Genomic DNA, 19,696 nt, shown 5'->3' with positions numbered 1-19,696 from the left:
CCCAGGTTTTAATGTATATTACCCCACCCCCCTTGCCCCCTTTACCTTATCTGCCGCCTTATGCAAATGCCAAAGTAAGGACTACAATTCCTATCAGCCAATGCACTGCTCCAGATGTTTTTATTAAGACCCACAAAATTTAAATAAGAACATTGACAAATGCGGCCTGTCATCAAAAATAGCAACTACTGTGTTCTTTTTTTCTTTCCCCAGCCACTTTGGGATAACAATGCCATTATCTTGCTGAATTACAATGATTATCAAACTCTGCAGCCTTGGAAACCCAGTTTTACCTTTTTAAATTCCTTGACAACCCACAGACAGCATTTGAAGAGAGGGGGGTTTTACCTCTTTGTGAATCAAGTGGGATTAGAAGAGCAGGGAGAGTGGGGAATAAAATATTGCCCAGCATTGTCGATCGCGTCAGCAGACCAGCGGGTGTGCCACCTGTGACAATAAACCAGATATAAATTGAATACACAATATTTTTTAATCAGTGCACGGCCTTGTGTTTTTGAAAAAGCCACCTGCATATCCTCATGAAGTTCACAATACCAATCAGCGATTAGTGTTTTTTAAAGTTCAAAAAGAGGATATATAAAAAAGAAAAAAACTTCATAAATTAACTGATGGAGCCAAGTCACGACTGAACAGAATGAAGTGTGATTTTTTTCAATATCTGATAGAGATGCTGTTTTTCCGGATGTGGTAAGAGAACAGGATGGTGTTTTGAGTGAGTAAAAGTGATTTGCACCTTTTGTTTTTTTTAATTGGTAGACATTTGTTCAGACTCACTGGATATACTGAGGTGGCACGGTGGCACAGTGGGTATCGCTGCTGCCTCGCAGTTAGGAGACCCGGGTTTGCTTCCCAGGTCCTCCCTGTGTGGAGTTTACATGTTCTTCCCGTGTCTGCTTGGGTTTCCACCAGGTTCTCCAGTTTCCTCCCACAGTCCAAAGACATGCAGGTTAATTGTCCCTTATGTGTGTGTGCGTGTGTATGTGTGCCCTGCCCAGGGTTTGTTTCCTGCCTTGTGCCCTGTGTTGGCTGGGATTGGCTCCGGCAGACCCCCGTGACCCTGTAGTTAGGTTATAGCGGGTTGGATGATGGATGGATATACTGAAGCAGCACTGTGATGCTAATGGAGGCAAGATTTTTAGCATTTCAGCTTTAAATGAATCAATTTTAAATCGCCTTTGTAACGTTACCAAATACAACTTTAATACGAAGGTCTGCTGCAGTCTCTTTCACGCCAACACCACCAAGGACTGGAAGGAGTGTGTGCGCAGGTGATCCAATACAGATATTGTATACAGTGTAGTACTTAGTTATGTACAACTTCTGATACATCCAGTTAACTGATGACACTAATTATGGCCCAATGACTTAGAAAACTTGGACAGCGAAGGTGACTATGACAGCTTGTGTACAAATAACATGAAAATAGCAAATAAAATACATACAGCAGTGAAAAAAATTAAAAGAATCTGGGAAGGCCCTGCCTGTCCAGTGGGACCCTCATCACTCTGCTCAGTATGGGACATTAGTAGTAGGTGTAAAACACTGAGCCCCTGCCCCTGCCATTGCCCCGGCATCATTTTGCTTACCTTGGTTCACTTCTCAGCAGCCAGCCTCAGTGACTTCAGTCTAACGCCACCCATGAGACCCTTACAGACACACACAGACCTTCCCCAACTCCTTCTTTCTCTAAAAATAAACTCGCAGGAAGTACCCGTCTAGAGGGTCTGTCATAGATCTATGGCTGGACTGAAATCTTCACGTTGCAGCGTTTCCTGCTGCTGTTTGGCTTCTCCCATGCTTCTCTTGGCTGACAGGCTGGTTGAAATAACATGCCACCGAAAAGGAGGCAGAAGGCACCGCACCCATATGACACAGCTTAAATTATGAGCCGAAGGCCGCACACGGTGTCAAATCTGGGCAGTTGACAGTATCCCTAACACTGAGGAACACTGAGCAGAGGATTGGGGAACCCTCGCTTACACCTTCCTGTAGGGTCCTAGCAAGAGACAAAGCCAGACTTTTCCGTCACTGGCAAGCAGAAGAGGGACGTTAGGGGAGCTTGTATGCATGTGGCCCCCCAGAGCCTTTAATTGAGAATGCTGTAGATAGTGACACGGACATTGCTGCAGGTGTGACTCCTTTATATGTTGTATAAATGGCCGCCCCACCAATCAAGCAATCCCTGGAGTGATGAAAAGCATAGAGGGAACATGTGAGAGGATGAGAGACGGGGTGTCTGTGTTGTGTTCTTCTGCGCTTTCTCTAATGGAGTGAAAAGTTTTATCACCCACACACAGAATAACTTTGATTTGAACTCAATTCCTCAATATATATTTTTCCCACAGCCACCATGTACAGCCTGGCCTGAACTGGTCTGTCATGTACATAAAGCAGCTTTTCGACTGGCTGATTGTGTTTCATGATGCTTTTGTGCTTGTTTTTTTATGTTGTATTCTTTGGAAAGAGATGCTTCTGTTGTTCTAAAGATCGAACATGGCCACAATGCAGTGATGTTGTTGAAGGTATGGCTATGCAAACGCTCTGCCATGGAGGTGGAAAATGTCAGATCACAAAGGACAGGGAAAAGACCCAGCAAATGACAAAAGTAAATCACATATCAAGAGTCAAGGCAAAGGCAGAAAGTCTAAGGATTCTTTATCCAAAATCCAATACGATAACTTGGAGTTAAAACCCACATGAAAAATGTCCCAACTCCCTAGAAAGACTTGAAACACGTAAACTCCACAGACTTGGACACTGAGAAGACAGTGCGTTGTCTTCTTATTTGAAATGTCGCATGCACGCACATAAAGAGCATTCACCTGGCTCAGGTAAGGTAAGACCTCTGTCACAAATACCACTGGATAGCTGAGGTTCAGGCCATTCCAATGATGTATAGTTTTGTCAATGATTGGTCACTTGTACTACAGGTCACATCCGTGCGTAAAAGACAGGCAGCATATTGCTTATGTGACAGCTCATCTCTACGCATTTTTACACACAAGTGAGATGAGCCTGCATGTGGACTGTTTGGTTGATGTGCAATAAGACGTGAATAAAGAATACATACGGTTGAGAAAGTCCTAAAATGGTTAAGGAATGTTAGTGATATGTGATGTTAAGATCTTGAGTCACAGTTTTGACTCTGTTGATGGTGATGGAAGGCTACTTTTGATTTGTCAGTACTGCTTAGCTGACTCTGAAGCTTTGCAGCGTGCAGTTTGAGTGTCATGGGTTCAATCACCATATCCAGATGCTGTCTGTGGCACTTCTCCCAATGTTCGTTTTCTGAGCAGTGCTCTTCCAGTTTCAGCTTCTTTGTGTACCTGCTCAGAGTTTCACGGGGGACCACTCTTTGATCGAATGCATTTGTAGCGCAACATGCCACACTGCTGCTCGCAGCTTCATGTGGAGACCCCCATCTCTTCCCACCATCGAAAGTCACTGAATCACACTGCGCAAACTTTCACGGGGGACTGCTCTTAGATCGACTGTATTAATATGGCGCCATGCAGTTTCACTTGGGAGCCCAGGTCTTCCCTCCATGTTGAATGTTACTGAATTGCACTGTGCAAACATCCATGGGGGGCTGCTCTTTGATGTAATGTCACTGAAGTATGCCGAGCCACACCATGTGGCTGGTCACAGTTTTACATGGGGAACCCCCTGCACCCCACTTCATGAGCACAAAAATTCCGTTTCAGCTAGTGTCTTGTTCCCAGTATAATTACCCACCAAAGGGACAGAAACAGGTACTTTTGATCCCGTTTATAAAAGCGCTTGCTTCACCCTCCCACCAAAAAAGAAATGAGTGTGAGTAGAATTTCTGGGGTTGGGAGGTGTTTATACGGTGAACAAGTCTGATATGCTGACGAGCTGGCAGTGGCCTCTTGTGACTCAAAAGTGACCAAGACACAGTAGTGTGTGTGTGGTGTGTGTGGTGTGTGTGACTAGCTCTGGGGTTCTGTCCACTGCTCTTTCCTACCCTGTGCTCAGGGCTACCAGCAACCCCTTGTAATCCAGCACTAGAAGAACCTGCTATGAATATACTGTATATGGATGTACCTGAGTGTCCTGTGGTGGGTTGGCACCCTGCCCAGGATTGGTTCCTGCCTTGTGCCCTGTGTTGGCTGGGATTGGCTCCAGCAGACCCCCGTGACCCTGTATTCGGATTCAGCGGGTTGGAAGATGGATGGATGGATGGATGGATGTACCTGAAATGCAAGAAAAAAAGCAACAACAATAAGACAAATAAATAAATAAACTGTTGAGAGGCAACTGCAACAGAAGGCAGAAGATTGGTGAATTGCAGCCCAACAACCCAATTGAGAGGGCAAAAAGTAAAGTCTCACTGTGTCTAGTGGAAAACGCAATTGTCCCAAGGAATGGCATGAAAAATAATTTTGAAAGTTAAGGTTGTAGAGTTACAAATTGTCTACTTGTTGCTTCAGAGTGATATAAAGTGTTTGTGTGGAAAGAAACATAACTGCAACTGCAACCCTTGTTTTGAGAGGCTGCTCAAGTGCAAGAGATGAAATGTTTCCAAACTGGGGGACACCTTGAGCCAAAAGCATAGAACTTTGTAATGCCAAGGGATGTGACAACTAAACGTGGCGCAGTGAGAGATTGGGACACAACACAAACTTGATTCCAGGGTTGGGCATCATAAAATGTCTCGGTTATGTAAATAACATCCAGGTTTTTGGAAAGAAATCTCTAAAGCACCACATTTTATTGTGTTTTATTCAGTTGATATTGGTGTAAACAAAGGTTTATAATCATATAAATAATTTATTTTAAAAAATGTGAATGTTGCATGTGTGACTCTTCAGCCATTAGCAGCTGCTTTACTACATAAACAGAGCAATAGCCATTTATTTTTCAGTATGTCATTTAGTTGCAACAATGCCAAAAACTGCTTTGTGCATAAGGAGTAAAACATCGTGCAAGTTTGTGGACATGATCTTTTAGAATGCTTTCTGCAAGTACTTTTCCCTTTGACATTACGGCTGCCGACTAAAGCCGATGCCACATTTCTAATCATGGGGTATGTCACAGCTGCTGAGCCACGTTAATTTATAAGACTGCCCGATTGTGCTCTGGCAGCCAATAACGTGTGGCCTGCTGGAGCCGGCGCTGTACAAAGGGTTACCAGCTGCAGTGGATTCAGCCGCAGTCTCTGCCCTTTGTTTTCCCTTTTTCCATTCCTTTGTGGTACATTAAACATAAGACATCAGACAGACGAGCTTCTCCAGGTTGGCCTCTCTGTTCAGGTGTTCGGTGCTTTACATTTGAATCACAACTTTTGTAATTTGTTTAGGGCTTCTTGTAGTTGTTGTATTTTATTGTCAGAGGTTCTAAATCAAAGTGTGCATTTCCTGTATCTATCTTTATGTAGTGTTTTACGGTGATTATTTTGTATCTAACGTTGTGTATTTGATCTTTTTGATTCTGCTTTTCCCTGTTGTTCATTCTGAAATTCTGTGAGACGCTTATTTATTATCATTATTACATTAGTTGATTAAAGTTGTCCTTAAGGGAAGAAACATCACAGTGGAGGTACCCATAGTTAACTTATGAAAATGGCCCAACAGAAGCACTTAAACTGCATTCAGTCTGAAAAGTGTATGCACGAATATTATTCAGTCATATTAGAACATTAGCACAATCTAGATGAGTACAGGCCATTCAGCCCAACAAAGTTTGGCAGTCTTAAGCCACTTAATTCTTCCAAAATAACATCAAGTCAAGTTCTAAAGGTCCCTAAACCGTTACTGTCTACCACACTACTTGTTAGCTTATTCCAAGTGTCTATCATTCTTTGTGTAAAGAAAAACTTCCTAATGTTTGTGTGAAATTTACCCTTAACAAGTTTCCAACTGTGTCCTCGTGTTCTTGATGAACTCATTTTAAAATAACAGTCTCGATCCACTGTACTAATTCCCTTCATTATTTTAAACACTTCAATCATGTCACCTCTTAATCTTCTTTTGTTTAAACTGTAAAGGCTCAGCTCTTTTAATTTTTCCTCATAACTCAATCCCTGTAGCCCTGAATCAGCCTAGTCGCTCTTCTCTGGACTTTGTCCAGTGCTCCTTTTTGTAGCCTGGAGACCAAAACTTCTCACAGGACTCCAGATGAGGCCTCACCAGTGTGTTATAAAGCCTGAGCAGAACTTCCTTGAACTTGTACTCCATACATCAGGGCGCTATATAAGCTAACATCATGCTATAGAACTTAACACATACCATAACTGTGATCCTTTTTAATTATATTGTGATATAAATTTTTGGCCAAGTCACCTACCCTTACCCAATACTTCTCCTGTTTTCATGTCATCAAATTTAGAAGCTTGCTGCAGCCTTGGTCTTCCCAACATAGTGGACCTCGTGGGACCCCCTCTTTCCAAAGCAAGCAATCAGGCTTCTGACATCTAACTGCAACATACTACACAGTGGTCTCGGCCTCTGGTTCCCTCTCTGTTCAGCCACTCTCCCCCCATCTACCCCCGGTGTAAGTATATGCAAGCACCCCCCACACATTTTTCCACCTCTGTCCTGGGTGGATGGATGTTCATGGAGTCCTGTCATGTAGGTGAATGTGGACCCCATCGTCTTTACAGTTTGCCCACATGTAACAAATGGCTCCCAGCTTAGTGTTGTTTTTTTGTCTCTGTCACCAAGTGGAGCTTTTCCCAGACGTTACTTGCTAGTACCTACTGTGGTGCACACTAGCCCGCCTGTGTCGGTCTGGCTGTTTACATGAATATCCGTGGGAATTTCCAGTTGAGCCTGAAATCGCTTTTCTCCATGTAAGGTGCTTTTAAATGTTATAGGAATGAGTTATTTTAAGCGTGTCTCCATCTGCCAGTAAAGGTCACGTAGGTCTCATTTCCCAGTGGCCTATGTCCGTAAATTGTCTGTCTGTTGAACATTTTGCCCTGTAGGCTTTCAAAAGTTTACTCTAATAATACAAGGAATTGTTTTCCATTCTTTTGCAGCATTAGTATGAACTTAACTTGTAATTCCAATGAAGAGGAAAAGGATGTTGGGCTGCAGGTCCTGGTGAACTTTCTAGACCGCACAGTCATCCGAAACTCTAAAGTCTCTGGGACATGGGGCAAGGAGGAAAAGAGCATCCCTTACTTTCCTTTCGCCGGAGGAGAGCCTTTCAAAGTAAGCTGTTTCATCTCTCTGTCTTACAAAACGGGAACATGTGAAGAAATTAAGATATTTGTAGAAAACGTCACTGGGCTTTCAAGGTCGATAAGGCAATCTGCCATGAGCTGCATGCTTCATCCCCTACTGTATTTTGTTTGCCATGGTCTAAATATCATTTGCTGAACGTTCTCTTTACAATAGTGTGCATTCAGTTGAAACTTTATGGAATGGAACTGGAGCCATCCCAGCAGCATGATGGAGTAGCTTCCAAAACCCAATAATGTGCAGAGATTCATAAAGTATTACAGCTGCACCTGTAGGCAACGGTTACATTGTCATGAAACCTGCTTGAAGACTGGCTGAGGCAAGTAAAAAAGAATTTATTGGTCCAAAATGGGGCTAAATGTGCCATTGTTAATATCAGGTAAAATCTCTAATGATGGGTGTTACTTGCAGCTGCGCATGCTGCCGTGGGGTCATACAGCTTGTCTAATAATGTCCTGTGGATGTCCAGCCAAGCTTGGTGCAATTACTGATCTAGGAAAACAATGATTCACAAACATCTGGAGGAAACCAGACACCACTCATCACTTGCGCAATACCATTCCAAAGGTGAAGCATGGAGGTGGCAGCATCACGCTCTGGGGTTGTTTATCAAAGGTAGGACCTGGAAGACTAATCAGGTTTAGAGAAAGCTGAATGAATACCAGTAATGAAAACAGTGGGCCTCAGACTGGCCCAGAGGATCACCTCCTAAAAGGACAGTGACCCTAAGCTCAAAGCAAAGATGACATAGGAGAATGTCCTTGAGTGGCCCAGCCAGACACGAACCCAATTCCTTGAAAACAGCTCTCGACTAGCGGTCTCCAGAGCTTGAGAGGGTCTACAGAGAAGAATGGCAGAAAATCCCCTAATTCAGGTGTGTTGCTTGTGGTGTCAGACCCAGGCTGGCATTACTGCCAAAGGGACTTCAACTAAGCACCGACTAAACAGTCTGAATACTTGATTCAATAGGATATTTCAATTTTTTATTTGTAACTAATTTTCAGAAAAGTGTAAAATCCCGTTTTAGCCTTTTCATTCTGGGGTATTGAGTGTTGTTTGGTGAAGGAATGAATTGAAATAATTTTAGCACAAGGCTGCAACAAAACAAAATGTTAAACTGAAGTGGTGTCAGTACTCGCTGTATCACATGTTCACTAACAATTAAAGTAAAAATTCTTTTAGTTGTGCGCAGACTTCTCCATTTCCACAGAAACATTAAAGAGACAGAATGGAAAACTGAAATGCATGTTGGTATAAGGCAGTACATTTTACGACAACAACAAAAACATTTATTTATGTAGCACATTTTCATACAAAAAGTAGCTCAAAGTGCTTTACATAATGAAGAAAAGAAAAATAAAAGACAAAATAAGAAATTAAAATAAGACAACATTAGTTAACATAGAAAAGGAGTAAGGTCCGATGGCCAGGGTGGACAGAAAAAACAAAAAAAAAACTCCAGATGGCTGGTGAAAAAAAATTTAAAAAAATACGACACATGAGGCTTAGAGTGTTTTCATTTGTTTAGATATTGAACATTTTTTTGTTTCTGTGTAATTCTAGTTGCTTATGAGCAATTCAATGAACAAAAATACTAATGTGGCTATCATGCGTTGAATTCTGAAAGTTCCCAGACATGTACACAGTTCAAGATATTCCTCCCAATAATGAAATATTTGTTTATATTTTGTGGCTTTGTTGTGTGATCAGGACACCTGTGACACGACCTAACATGAGAGGTACCAACTATCACCATCCCTGATGGTTCTTTTGTAAATGAGTGATAGGAAGAAATGTGAAAACCCTGCCACATAACCGTTTTCTGTAAACTCCTACCTGCCTCACTGTCTCTATTGTACCCCACATATTTCACCCTGGGACTCCTATGGCAGGGATTGACTTTACTTTTAGATAGATAGATAGATAGATAGATAGATAGATAGATAGATAGATAGATAGATAGATAGATAGATAGATAGATAGATAGATAGATAGATAGATAGATAGATAGATAGATAGATAGATAGATAGATAGATAGATAGATAGATAGATAGATAGATAGATAGATAGATAGATAGATAGATACTTTATTAATCCCAAGGGGAAATTCACATAATCCAGCAGCAGTATACTGATAAAGAACAATATTAAATTAAATAGTAATAAAAATGAAAAAAAATTAAAATAAAATTAATGTTCGCATTTACTCCCCCGGGTGGAATTAAAGAGTCGCATAGTGTGAGGGAGGAACGATCTCCTCAGTCTGTCAGTGGAGCAGGACAGTGACAAAAGTCTGACTCTGAAGCTACTCCTCTGTCCAGAGATGACACTGTTCAGTGTATGCAGTGGATTCTTCATGATTGACAGGAGTTTGCTCAGCGCCCGTCGCTCTGCCACAGATGTTAAACTGTCCAACTTTAATCCTACAATGGAGCCTGCCTTCTTAACAAGTTTGTCCAGGCGTGAGGCGTCTTTCATCTTTATGCTGTCTCCCCAGCACACCACCGCGTAGAAGAGGGCACTCGCCACAACCGTCTGGTAGAACATCTGCAGCATCTTACTGCAGATGTTGAAGGATGCCAACCTTCTCAGAAAGTATAGTCTGCTTTGACCTTTCTTACATAGAGCATCAGTATTGGCAGTCCAGTCTAATTTGTCATCCAGCTGCACTCCCAGATATTTAAAGGTCTGCACCCTCTGCACAGTCACCTCTGATGATCACAGGGTCCATGAGGGGCCTAGGCCTCCTAAAATCCACCACCAGCTCCTTGGTCTTGCTGGTGTTAAGGTGTAAGTGGTTTGAGTCGCACCATTTAACAAAGTCTTTGATTAGCTTCCTGTACTCCTCCTCCTGCCCACTCCTGATGCAGCCCACAATAGCAGTGTCATCAGCAAACTTTTGCACATGGCAGGACTCCGAGTCATATTGGAAGTCTGATGTATATAGATTGAACAGGACCGGAGAAAGTACAGTCCCTGCAGCGCCCCTGTATTGCTGCACACAATGTCAGACCTGCAGTTCCCAAGACACACATATTGAGGTCTGTCTGTAAGATAGTCCACAATCCATGCCACCAGGTGTGAGTCTACTCCCATCTCAGTCAGCTTATCCCTAAGGAGCAGAGGTTGGATGGTGTTGAAGGCGCTAGAGAAGTCCAAAAACATAATTCTTACAGCACCACTGCCTCTGTCCAGGTGGGAGAGGGATCGATGAAGCATATAGATGATGGCATCCTCCACTCCCACCTTCTCCTGGTATGCGAACTGCAGAGGGTCGAGGGCGTGGCGGACCTATGGCCTCAGGTGGTGAAGCAGCAGCCGCTCCATGGTCTTCATCAGATGTGACGTCAGAGCAACAGGCCAGAAGTTAAACTTTTACTTCAACACAGTTTACCACCAATAAAAGACTCCAGAAGAGTGTTCCCTTGTTACATAAGGAATGAACAATTTAACTTCCCAGCTCACGAGTAACAGACAGACAGTGGCTTTAAGCTTTTCACTCATAAACTATTCTTATTAGTCAAAACCATTAGCAGCAAACAAGGCTGTGAAAAGAATGATACACCCTGGGAAGGCTAAAGTTTTCATGCAGTCCTATCAGCAATAGCAAGGGGCTGGTGACTACTGCAGGGGTCTGTTTCCTTAGTTACAGATTATATATTCTCAATTGAAAAAAATGAAAAGTTTTTTTTTTGCAGGAGAAAAGGGGAGCTCTTTACAAATACATCACTTTCTAAAATTCATAAAACCTCAGTGGGACACACACAGGAACCAAGTCCAGACAGGATCAAGCTTTTGAGTGGAAGACAGGGCTCTTTACCAATGAGAGAGGCGGGTTTTCGATTCAAAACTGAGATCCTGTTTGGATGAGTTTCCTATTTGTGCATTGCTCCGATTTCCTGGAAGAATTTGTAGAAAAATGTTTTACCAAAATATGCATGTGTTTTCCAAATTGTAAGGCAATGACAGGATCATTTGACATGTGGATTATGCAACACAACCAATGTGACTTTTTTTATGGACATTGTTATCTTGTTTGCTGTTGTCCAGTGTTGGTCACCATAGATGACTTATACTATTAGAAGCTCTGATATGCATGAAAACACGAGATTAAAAATAGTTGACATCACTACAAATGGGTTAAGAAACATATAAATAAAATAATTTTTGGGTGGAGTAATCCTTTAAACTAGAAATAAATTCTTTCTATTAAGCAATTTCTTTCAATGCATCATAAAACTAAAAAGTTATTACTGTGCAAAGTAAAGCTTGATATCTTTATCTACTATAGTATGTAATAAAACACTAAACTCTGTTTGTCTAGTCTGTCTGAGCAATCGGATTGGTCAGTTTGGCTTTGGTGACGTGACGAAAGAGAAAGTGCAAGTGTGACACGCGCAAGGCGGAGTAAAGACATAGGTGGCATGCTGAATGAGTCACCTTTGACAATGGCAAACATGGAAGCAGAAGGGAGGTGAAAAAGTCACCTCAAAAATAATGACACAGTCTGAGAAGCAGCCTTAACGGGAACGTGTTCAACAGTAGAAACACCAGTCAAGAGAGGGTCAGCTACACAAGGATACCAAAGAAAGGCACAATAGATACACGGAGGTCAAGAGATAGCAAACATTTTCAAATTATTCTCTCACCTCTCTTTGACAGGTGTCATAGCTGGTTACTTAATAAAGAGAAAGTCGACCTCAACGCAAACTTCAAGTAAAACAAACTAGCTAGAAATGTAAAATGACACGTCTCCGGTACAGATATATTGTATATACCAGTGCTGCGAAATTCAATGTGCTCTATAAGTGCATGCAAATCATGCACACCTGGTAGCCACACTTACCTTCTTGAATGTTATATAAAATGAAGTGCCAACCCTTTTAGGCATTTACATATTATTTAGTTAGAAACACAAGTAATGAATTTCTAGTTTACACTACGTCCACACTACATTGCATTTTCAAACGAAAACTATCTTCATCCATGCCAGTGTTTTCACACTGGGCATCTGCGCATCAACATAAAAATCCTTGATGGGATGGTAACACCCGCCATGGGATTTATTCCAAAATGATACAAACTGATAAATGATTTTTCTTTTTCACATGCATCCAGCATTCAAACTGTACAAAACATAATTTAGATGCATACAGATAAGCAACACAATAAGTGCCACGGAAAGCGATTCTTCGTTGTCTACTATGTTGACATATGGTTTTCCTCAGTGAGGGTTGACTAATCTGGGGATGAGATGTTTTAATGAGTAGGATCCAATCAGGAAAAGGCTTTGTAATGGGCACGTGCCAATCAGAGCACAATCTGAATCTGCGTTTTTAGAATACCATCTTGTCACCCATCCACGCTGCAATGCCGAGCAGGTGTTTTCAGACTTTTATGACTCTGGAGTGCATTTTCAAAAGTCTTGTGGGTTAAAAACATCAGGTCAGTGTCCACAAAAGGTAAAAATGGAGGCTAAAGTCTGAGTTATTAAATGAAAATACAGTTGTGTGGATGCAGTTTGCATCAGTAATTGTAATTTGATTTCAAGAATTTATACACTAATGCATTACACAACTTAGTTAGTAATACATGAATGCCAGCTCTGTCCATGACCTTGTAGTGGATAAACTGGACCAGATGGATTTCCATAGCTGTTTTCATTGGCCTGCTGTTTGTAAGCTTTTGTGCCAGAGAGTGCAGAACCTCTTTTTGTATTTTTTAATTTCACATTTAGAATTCCTAAGAGGAGTATAAAATGATATTTCATCTTTTTTTCAGATGGAAATCTTCTGTGAGCATCAGCAGTTTCGGATACTGGTGGACGGACAGCCGTTGTGTGGATTTACTCATCGCATCAGAGAACTCCAATCTATAACCGTTCTCCAGATCTCAGGCGACATGCGTCTCACCAAAGTGGCCTGAGGAAGAGGTTGGCAGCACAGTAACTGTGGAGAGTTGGGTGGTTTAGCAGTTTTCATAATAAGTGAATGTATTTTTGCTTATAAATGTGTACTTTTGTAATATTTGGACTGTTTTGTTGACCCCGGCTTGTTTATTGAGTGGAATAAGAAAGCATCGTATTTGTGTACAGCACCAACTGCAAGTGCAACACACCACACTTCTGGATCCATTTTCTCCCACAATTTCTTTTCCTGCTTTTACCACGTGATGACACATCCATTAGGGATGGTCATTTTAATTTACACGTGACAGGGTTTCTCAATATATTATTAATCTCCTTTTTTAGCATGTCTACTTTTTTTTGGAATAAGATAGCCTGCCCATTACCATAGGTGGACTGATGATCCATGAACTTTCAAGTCCTAAAAGAATATAAAACAACAGAAATGCTAAATCAACACAACAATGGCCACTAGACTCTGATTCAAGTTGGTTGTCAGACCAGAGATGCTAGCATGGATTTACAGTGGTGAATGTTTTTTTTTGTAATTTTTTTATATATTGGATACTGAATGTTCTTTGATATAACATATGGATTTAAAAACAGGTTGTGTGCCTATTGTGTTAGCGTTGAATCAATAAAAAGACAATCACCACTATGTGTTGTGCTGTCATCCTTTCTGTGAGGGTAGAGGGGGATCTCTCTGCGTTTTTGTGATGTCAAATTCCCTTTAAAATTGAACGGTGTAGATCATTCAGACATATGGTATTTGACTGCTACCTAGTAATCACTTGTGTTGATAGCTGAAATTTCCCAAAGCATTTTTTGCAACAAATCTGCTTGACTCACTGGTGATTTTGCTTGCCACACTTTTCATTCCTAAGTCAAACTACATTTCCCAACACCCAATGATTCTCTGAGCTCTGGCAGCCATGTTGAAGGGGAATGTCACTACCTGATCTGTGCTACATGTATGATTTATGCCTCGCTGAGCATAGAACTTTTAAGTATGTGTACTGTAAGCACACTCTTACCTTTCACCGATCTGCTTCATGCATGCGTGAATAATATATGGGATACACAGGCATGCGTGATGTGACTATACAATCGGTACTCCAGTTGGAATCTGCACCCCTCATGCATTAAAAAAAAGGGGGGTATATTAGCTGACCATAATGGGAATATTATGAACATACATTGTTGTTTTGCCCAGATTCATTGTACATTGTGTCTTCTCTGCTGGATTAAGTGAGTTTACTTCCTTCCTGTGTAGTGCAGATAGTATGGTATGGATGGTAATGACGGGGACAGCCGTCCCGATCCCCACTGATCTCTTGTGTCACAAGCTCTGTGGGTGTCAGTTAGTTGTAGTGACTGGAGGTCAGCAGACACAGTCATGAAGGACTCTGTGTTGCAGACTCAGAAAGTAGTTTTATCTCAGTGGTTAGCCACACAGTTCAGGTCACATTTCTGGCCACAATAATCGATCGGACCAGCATGGTTAGCAGACACTTCGAGATGGGTCTAACTGCAGCCCACAATACCTATGATGTAGTTTACATAATGCCCACAACATCAGTCAGTAAATGCCCTTTGAATTGGATAACCCATGCACAACTCTAACCTTAACCATAATGTAACTGGGCATGCAATGGGTGTTTCGTGACTGATGTTGTAGGCATTGCATGACTGACCTAAAAGGTATTGCAGTCTATTATTACCCTCTGTTGAATGCTACCATAGCCCTCAGAGACACATAAAAGACCCCTGCACCTTTAAAATAAACTCAAAACTAGTTTAGTTTCTTCTTTCTCATTGACTTCACTGCATTTCACAGAATTCACCAAAGTTTCCAAACATGTCCACGTTTGTACCAAACTCGAGACAAAGTGAATTCTGTGTTTCTGTGCCATTTTGGAGATGCAGGAGGAGGTCACACGCTCGCAAGCATGAGACTTGTTTGTGGTATAATCCGCCCACCACTTTTCCCCCACAACACCACCGAAAGGATCGATATGGTCTTGCAAGACTTTTCTAAATATACTCGCTTCAGCCTCCCTAACCCAAGGCCTCAGTTTGATTTTATTTCCTTTTAGTGATTCATTCCTCCATTCTGAGGAAGGTGGCATTGGTACAAGAGCCAAGGGTAAAGCAAATACAATTAGAAACGGGATAAGAAATATTTCACGGTGCCCTCTATCCCTTTGGTGGAGGGGCGGGGGAAATATACAGTGAAAAGTCACTAGCTGAAACTGTTTTTTTTTTTCTCATATGCTTGTGACACTGTGACGTGAGCGGTGTGATACAGTGACCTCCAGTCGAGAGGGGTGTGGGGAGGGAATCTTTGTGTGAAAGTTTGAGAGGGACAAGTACAGCAAAACAATTACTTCTCTGTATGCTAAGAAGCATTGCCAATGTACTCAATAAATAAATCAAGCATAGTCTTGAGTTCTTCATCAAACATGTCATTCTCAATAAAGTCAAAACTTTCTTCACAATCCAACTTAAGCCTTGTGCGCATCGGAGTGTATTGGTGCGTAATGGTGCGTAAAGATAAGTGGTTACGCACAGCTGTGGCACGTAGTACAAATGACCAATCACAGGCAACTATACCTCATTAGAATGCTCTGAACTTCAGCTATCCAATGGTAGTGAGCCTTCCACTGTATGTATATAGCTCGTAAACAGAGAGCATATTTTAATGAACAGAGCAGGGAACATGGAAACAGGATTCATTAAAAGAAGATACTAATGGGGGTGGCAAAATGTCATTATTGCTCGATTGACTTTTGGGCTTAATGCATCATACACAAACAACTTTGTGGTTAATTATAGAAAATATCAGCCAACAATCTTGGAGAGAAAAATTTCAAATCTATCATTCTAAAGGTCACTCAGACCAATTACACAAACTCCAGTGTAAACGATGGGTGATATGAAAGTGGGATCTCTGGCAGTTTGGCCTTAAGGGCTATTAGAAGATCCTAGTAGAATGTGCTGATCATTGTATGAAGGTGCCAGTCAATCTTGTGGCACACACAATCACACACTCAACCAAGTAAATCTCTGTGATGTGAATATGAATAAGAGTACCTAGAGTTAACTCTAGTGGGCACTTAGCATCTCTTCAGAAGGTAAAAAGATAAATTTCCAAAAAAAAAACCAAAAGGCAAACACATGTCTTGAACCGGGGTGGCACGGTGGCACAGTGATAGCGCTGTTGCCTCGCAGTAAGGAGACCTGGGTTTGCTTCCCGGGTCCTCCCTGCGTGGAGTTTGCATGTTCTCCCTCGGTCTGTGTTAGTTTCCTCTCACAGTCTAAAGACACGCAGGTTAGGTGCATTGGCGATCCTAAATTGTCCCTAGTGTGTGCTTGGTGTGTGTGTGTGTGCCCTGCGGTGGGCTGGCACCCTGCCCAGGGTTTGTTTCCTGCCTTGCGCCCTGTGTTGGCTGGAATTGGCTCCAGCGGACCCTCGTTACCCTGTAGTTAGGATATAGCAGGTTGGATAATGGATGGAGGTCTTGAACCCTTGTCTATCAGCTGGCTTACTCCTTGTACAACACCACAAACATTACCTTGTTTCTTCTCTCATCTTTCTATTTTTTCTATTTTTCTATTTTCTGCATCCACTGAACAGTGTCATCTCCAGGCAGAGGAGTAGCTCCACTAACAGACTGAGGAGATCGTTCCTTCCCCACATTATGCGACTCTTCAATTCCACCCGGAGGAGTAAACGCTAACATTACTCAAAGTTATTGTCTGCTTTTTTATTTTTATTTTTTTCATTTTTATTACTATTTAATTTAATATTGGTTTTTTGTATCAGTATACTGCTGCTGGATTATGTGAATTTCCCCTTGGGATTAATAAAGTATCTATCTATCTATCTATCTATCCTGCTGGCAGAACATTCCTTAACCAGCTCTGCACTCAACTTTAAAACCTCACCAGTTGGCTACTTCCAGGGTCATGATGCCATCAGTATTCCCAAGGGCTATCTCCCCTTAGCTTCCTCTTGTATTCCCAGGTGTCCTTGCACCTCCGACCTTACCATACTGCCATAATTACAAGCACAGGTTGATGGTTTATTTAAGATGAGAAAGAGCTGCTGGATTCTCTTTACTGTGCTGAATATCTGCATAATGGTCTGGGGTACTCCCTAAAAGCCCCTCAATGGCCCCTTCCCTACATCAGTAGTCTGGTGCACCATTCAGACCTGTAGGGTGTTTTGCTTTCTCTTAACTTTTTTTCAACATTGGCACTTGGATGGGCTTTTCAGTTTCCTGGCTATAAGAGTCTTGTTGTGTGTCACATTTGATTTCCCATGATCCCTCCATTCACCAGATCACCTATTACCACAGGATCACAGCCCAGGCGAACAGAGAGGAAATGTGTAGTCCCCACTTAAACAATGAACTGAACTTAGGATTCTGCAGCTGTAAGGCAGCAGCAGCAGCAGCATCACTGACCAGTGTAGCACCATTCCACTAACTAACACATAACACCCAAAACAAAAATACTGCTTATACAGTACTGTATTAGTATGAGACTAAGAGAAAAGACGGATGGATAGATGAAGTCCATCATGTCTCTAATATTTAAGACTGTTGCCTTCCTCAAATCATCTGTAAGATCTTATCATGTGGTGCTCATCAAGTAGAGTATCATGTGGTACTCTATTATATAGTGCCTTTCCTATCCTAGTGGCTTTTATTATCTATTTATTTAACTGTCTTACAGTGCCTTTCCTATATATCTATCTTTTACAGTGGTTTTCTTTATCTAATATATTAGGGATGCACCGAAATGAAATTCTTGGCCGAAGCCGAAGCCGAATAATAATGAAATGCTTGGCCGAAGGCCGAATACCGAACGCGGTGTTTCGCATTTTTTTTCCATTTATTTTGCCAATTCTTTCACCATTACAATAATTAAATAGTAAAAATTAGCTTTTTACTATTTTGTGTTGCTTTTCAGAGAAATAAATCAAATAACAAAAATACAATTTCAAAATATTTATTTAACACTGAACATTTTTTTGTTTAACATTCCAGCAGATATTATACAAACAAAGCACAATATAACTTAAAATAAATAAATTAGTAAAATAAAATATTTTTATTTGGCCATCTTTGAAGCCCCCCTTCTTGAATAGCCTATGTTAGGCCTATAACTGACTGCTGAAAGAATGTAACTCTATGTCTACAACAACAAATGTGCATTGAATAGTGCAAAAAATGTGGATGAACCCACAACAAATGAATAACTGTTCTAGACATAAGCCTACTTAGCCTACTTCTTCAGGAAAAGTGGCAGGTTCTTCTTTATGAAAAGTAGCTTCTCTGCTTTCTCACATGAAAGTCGGTTCCTCTTCTCATCGATGACATGAGATGCAGCACTAAACAGTCTCTCGCTGTCGGTGCTTGTGCATGGAGCAGACAAGTACCTGCAGAATAGTTGAAATTTTATTGCAGTTTTCTGACAGTTGCTCATTTCAAAACGAACAATGTCTTCAAGATAATGAAATGGTTGAAACCCAGTGTAGGCCTACTATTTTACTACACTGAAAATAGTTACATTTTCACAAAATACATAATATAAAATATAGGTAGTAACACTTTACAATGTTTCCTTTTGTTAACATTATTGCATTAACTAACAATGAGCAATACATTTGTTATGGTATTTATTAATCTTCGTTAATGTAAGATAATAAAAAATATTTAGTTCATGTTAGTATAAGTGCATTAACAATTTTAACAAATAGGCCTACCACTTTTGATACTTTTTAATTCAAAAATTACTGTAAATAATACTGTATTAGTAAATGTTAACATTAAGATTAATAAATGCTTTTAATAAGGGTTTTTCATTGTTAGTTAATGTTAAAAATAGAAACTACTTATAAAGTGTTACCATAATCCAAAATATAAATAAAATCTTAAATTAATTTCCCATAGCCTACCTGCGTGCCATCTGCGCCAGGTCGGGAAAGCGGCCTTGATTGGTCCTCCAAAATTCGAGAGGGTTATTGCTCCTGGGGATGGGGACTTCTGAGAGATAACCATCTAACTGTTGAGCGGTTGAGCTTGTCCTCTGTCTTGCAAATGGGTTATTCTCTTGGAGGATCTCATCGAACATGTCAGACAGCGAGACTGGCTTGGATCATTTCTCGTGTGCGCAGCTTTTTCCCCACATCCAAGTAATGATCTTTATATCGTGGATCAAGCACAGTCGCGATGCAGTACAGGGGTTCTGAGTCCGCCTGACTAAATCGTGTGCTGACAGCTTCCAAGAGCGCACTTTTAGTTGTTTTAACTCCGTGGTCTGTTTCAGCCTCTTTGTTTAAAAGACGTTTTAGTGCTGCAAGTAAAGGTATGACGTCTGCCACAGATGCATCAGATGAGCTTATCTCTTTGTTATCTGCTCAAAGGGGCGAGAAGAGAGAACGTTCTCGATTAACACCCACTGGTATGCGGTGAATGTCGCGGGCAGGTCATGATCTGCTATGTATGTAGCCAAGACTCGCTTTTGCGCAAAAAGGCTTTCCAGCATATAATATGT

At 41.2% G+C, this 19,696-nt stretch overlaps 2 protein-coding genes across 2 annotated transcripts in view; one reads left to right on the top strand and one right to left on the bottom strand.

Annotated features, from left to right (window-relative positions):
* Positions 1–13,790, top strand: part of si:ch211-10a23.2 (uncharacterized protein LOC567812 homolog) — a 40,778-nt gene extending 26,988 nt beyond the window's left edge. The window contains exons 3-4 of the mRNA XM_039741682.1: positions 7,022–7,196; positions 13,009–13,790. Coding sequence (XP_039597616.1) covers positions 7,022–7,196; positions 13,009–13,152 — 319 coding nt within the window. The 3' untranslated portion in view covers positions 13,153–13,790. The remainder of the gene's footprint in view (positions 1–7,021; positions 7,197–13,008) is intronic.
* Positions 13,791–18,192: 4,402 nt separating this feature from the next.
* Positions 18,193–19,283, bottom strand: LOC120518745 (zinc finger BED domain-containing protein 4-like). Its single transcript, XM_039741689.1, has 2 exons — positions 19,098–19,283; positions 18,193–18,578 (listed from the first exon to the last, which is right to left on the bottom strand). The coding sequence occupies exons 1-2, from the start codon at positions 19,271–19,273 to the stop codon at positions 18,425–18,427; spliced, it is 330 nt and encodes a 109-aa protein (XP_039597623.1). The 5' UTR covers positions 19,274–19,283; the 3' UTR covers positions 18,193–18,424.
* Between the last annotated feature and the right edge of the window lie 413 nt (positions 19,284–19,696).

Source organism: Polypterus senegalus, chromosome 18 (assembly GCF_016835505.1).
Source record: "Polypterus senegalus isolate Bchr_013 chromosome 18, ASM1683550v1, whole genome shotgun sequence".
Classification (NCBI taxonomy): Eukaryota; Metazoa; Chordata; class Cladistia; order Polypteriformes; family Polypteridae; genus Polypterus; species Polypterus senegalus.
Note: the sequence above shows the minus strand (reverse complement) of the source record. Positions and strands in the feature narration are given on the sequence as shown.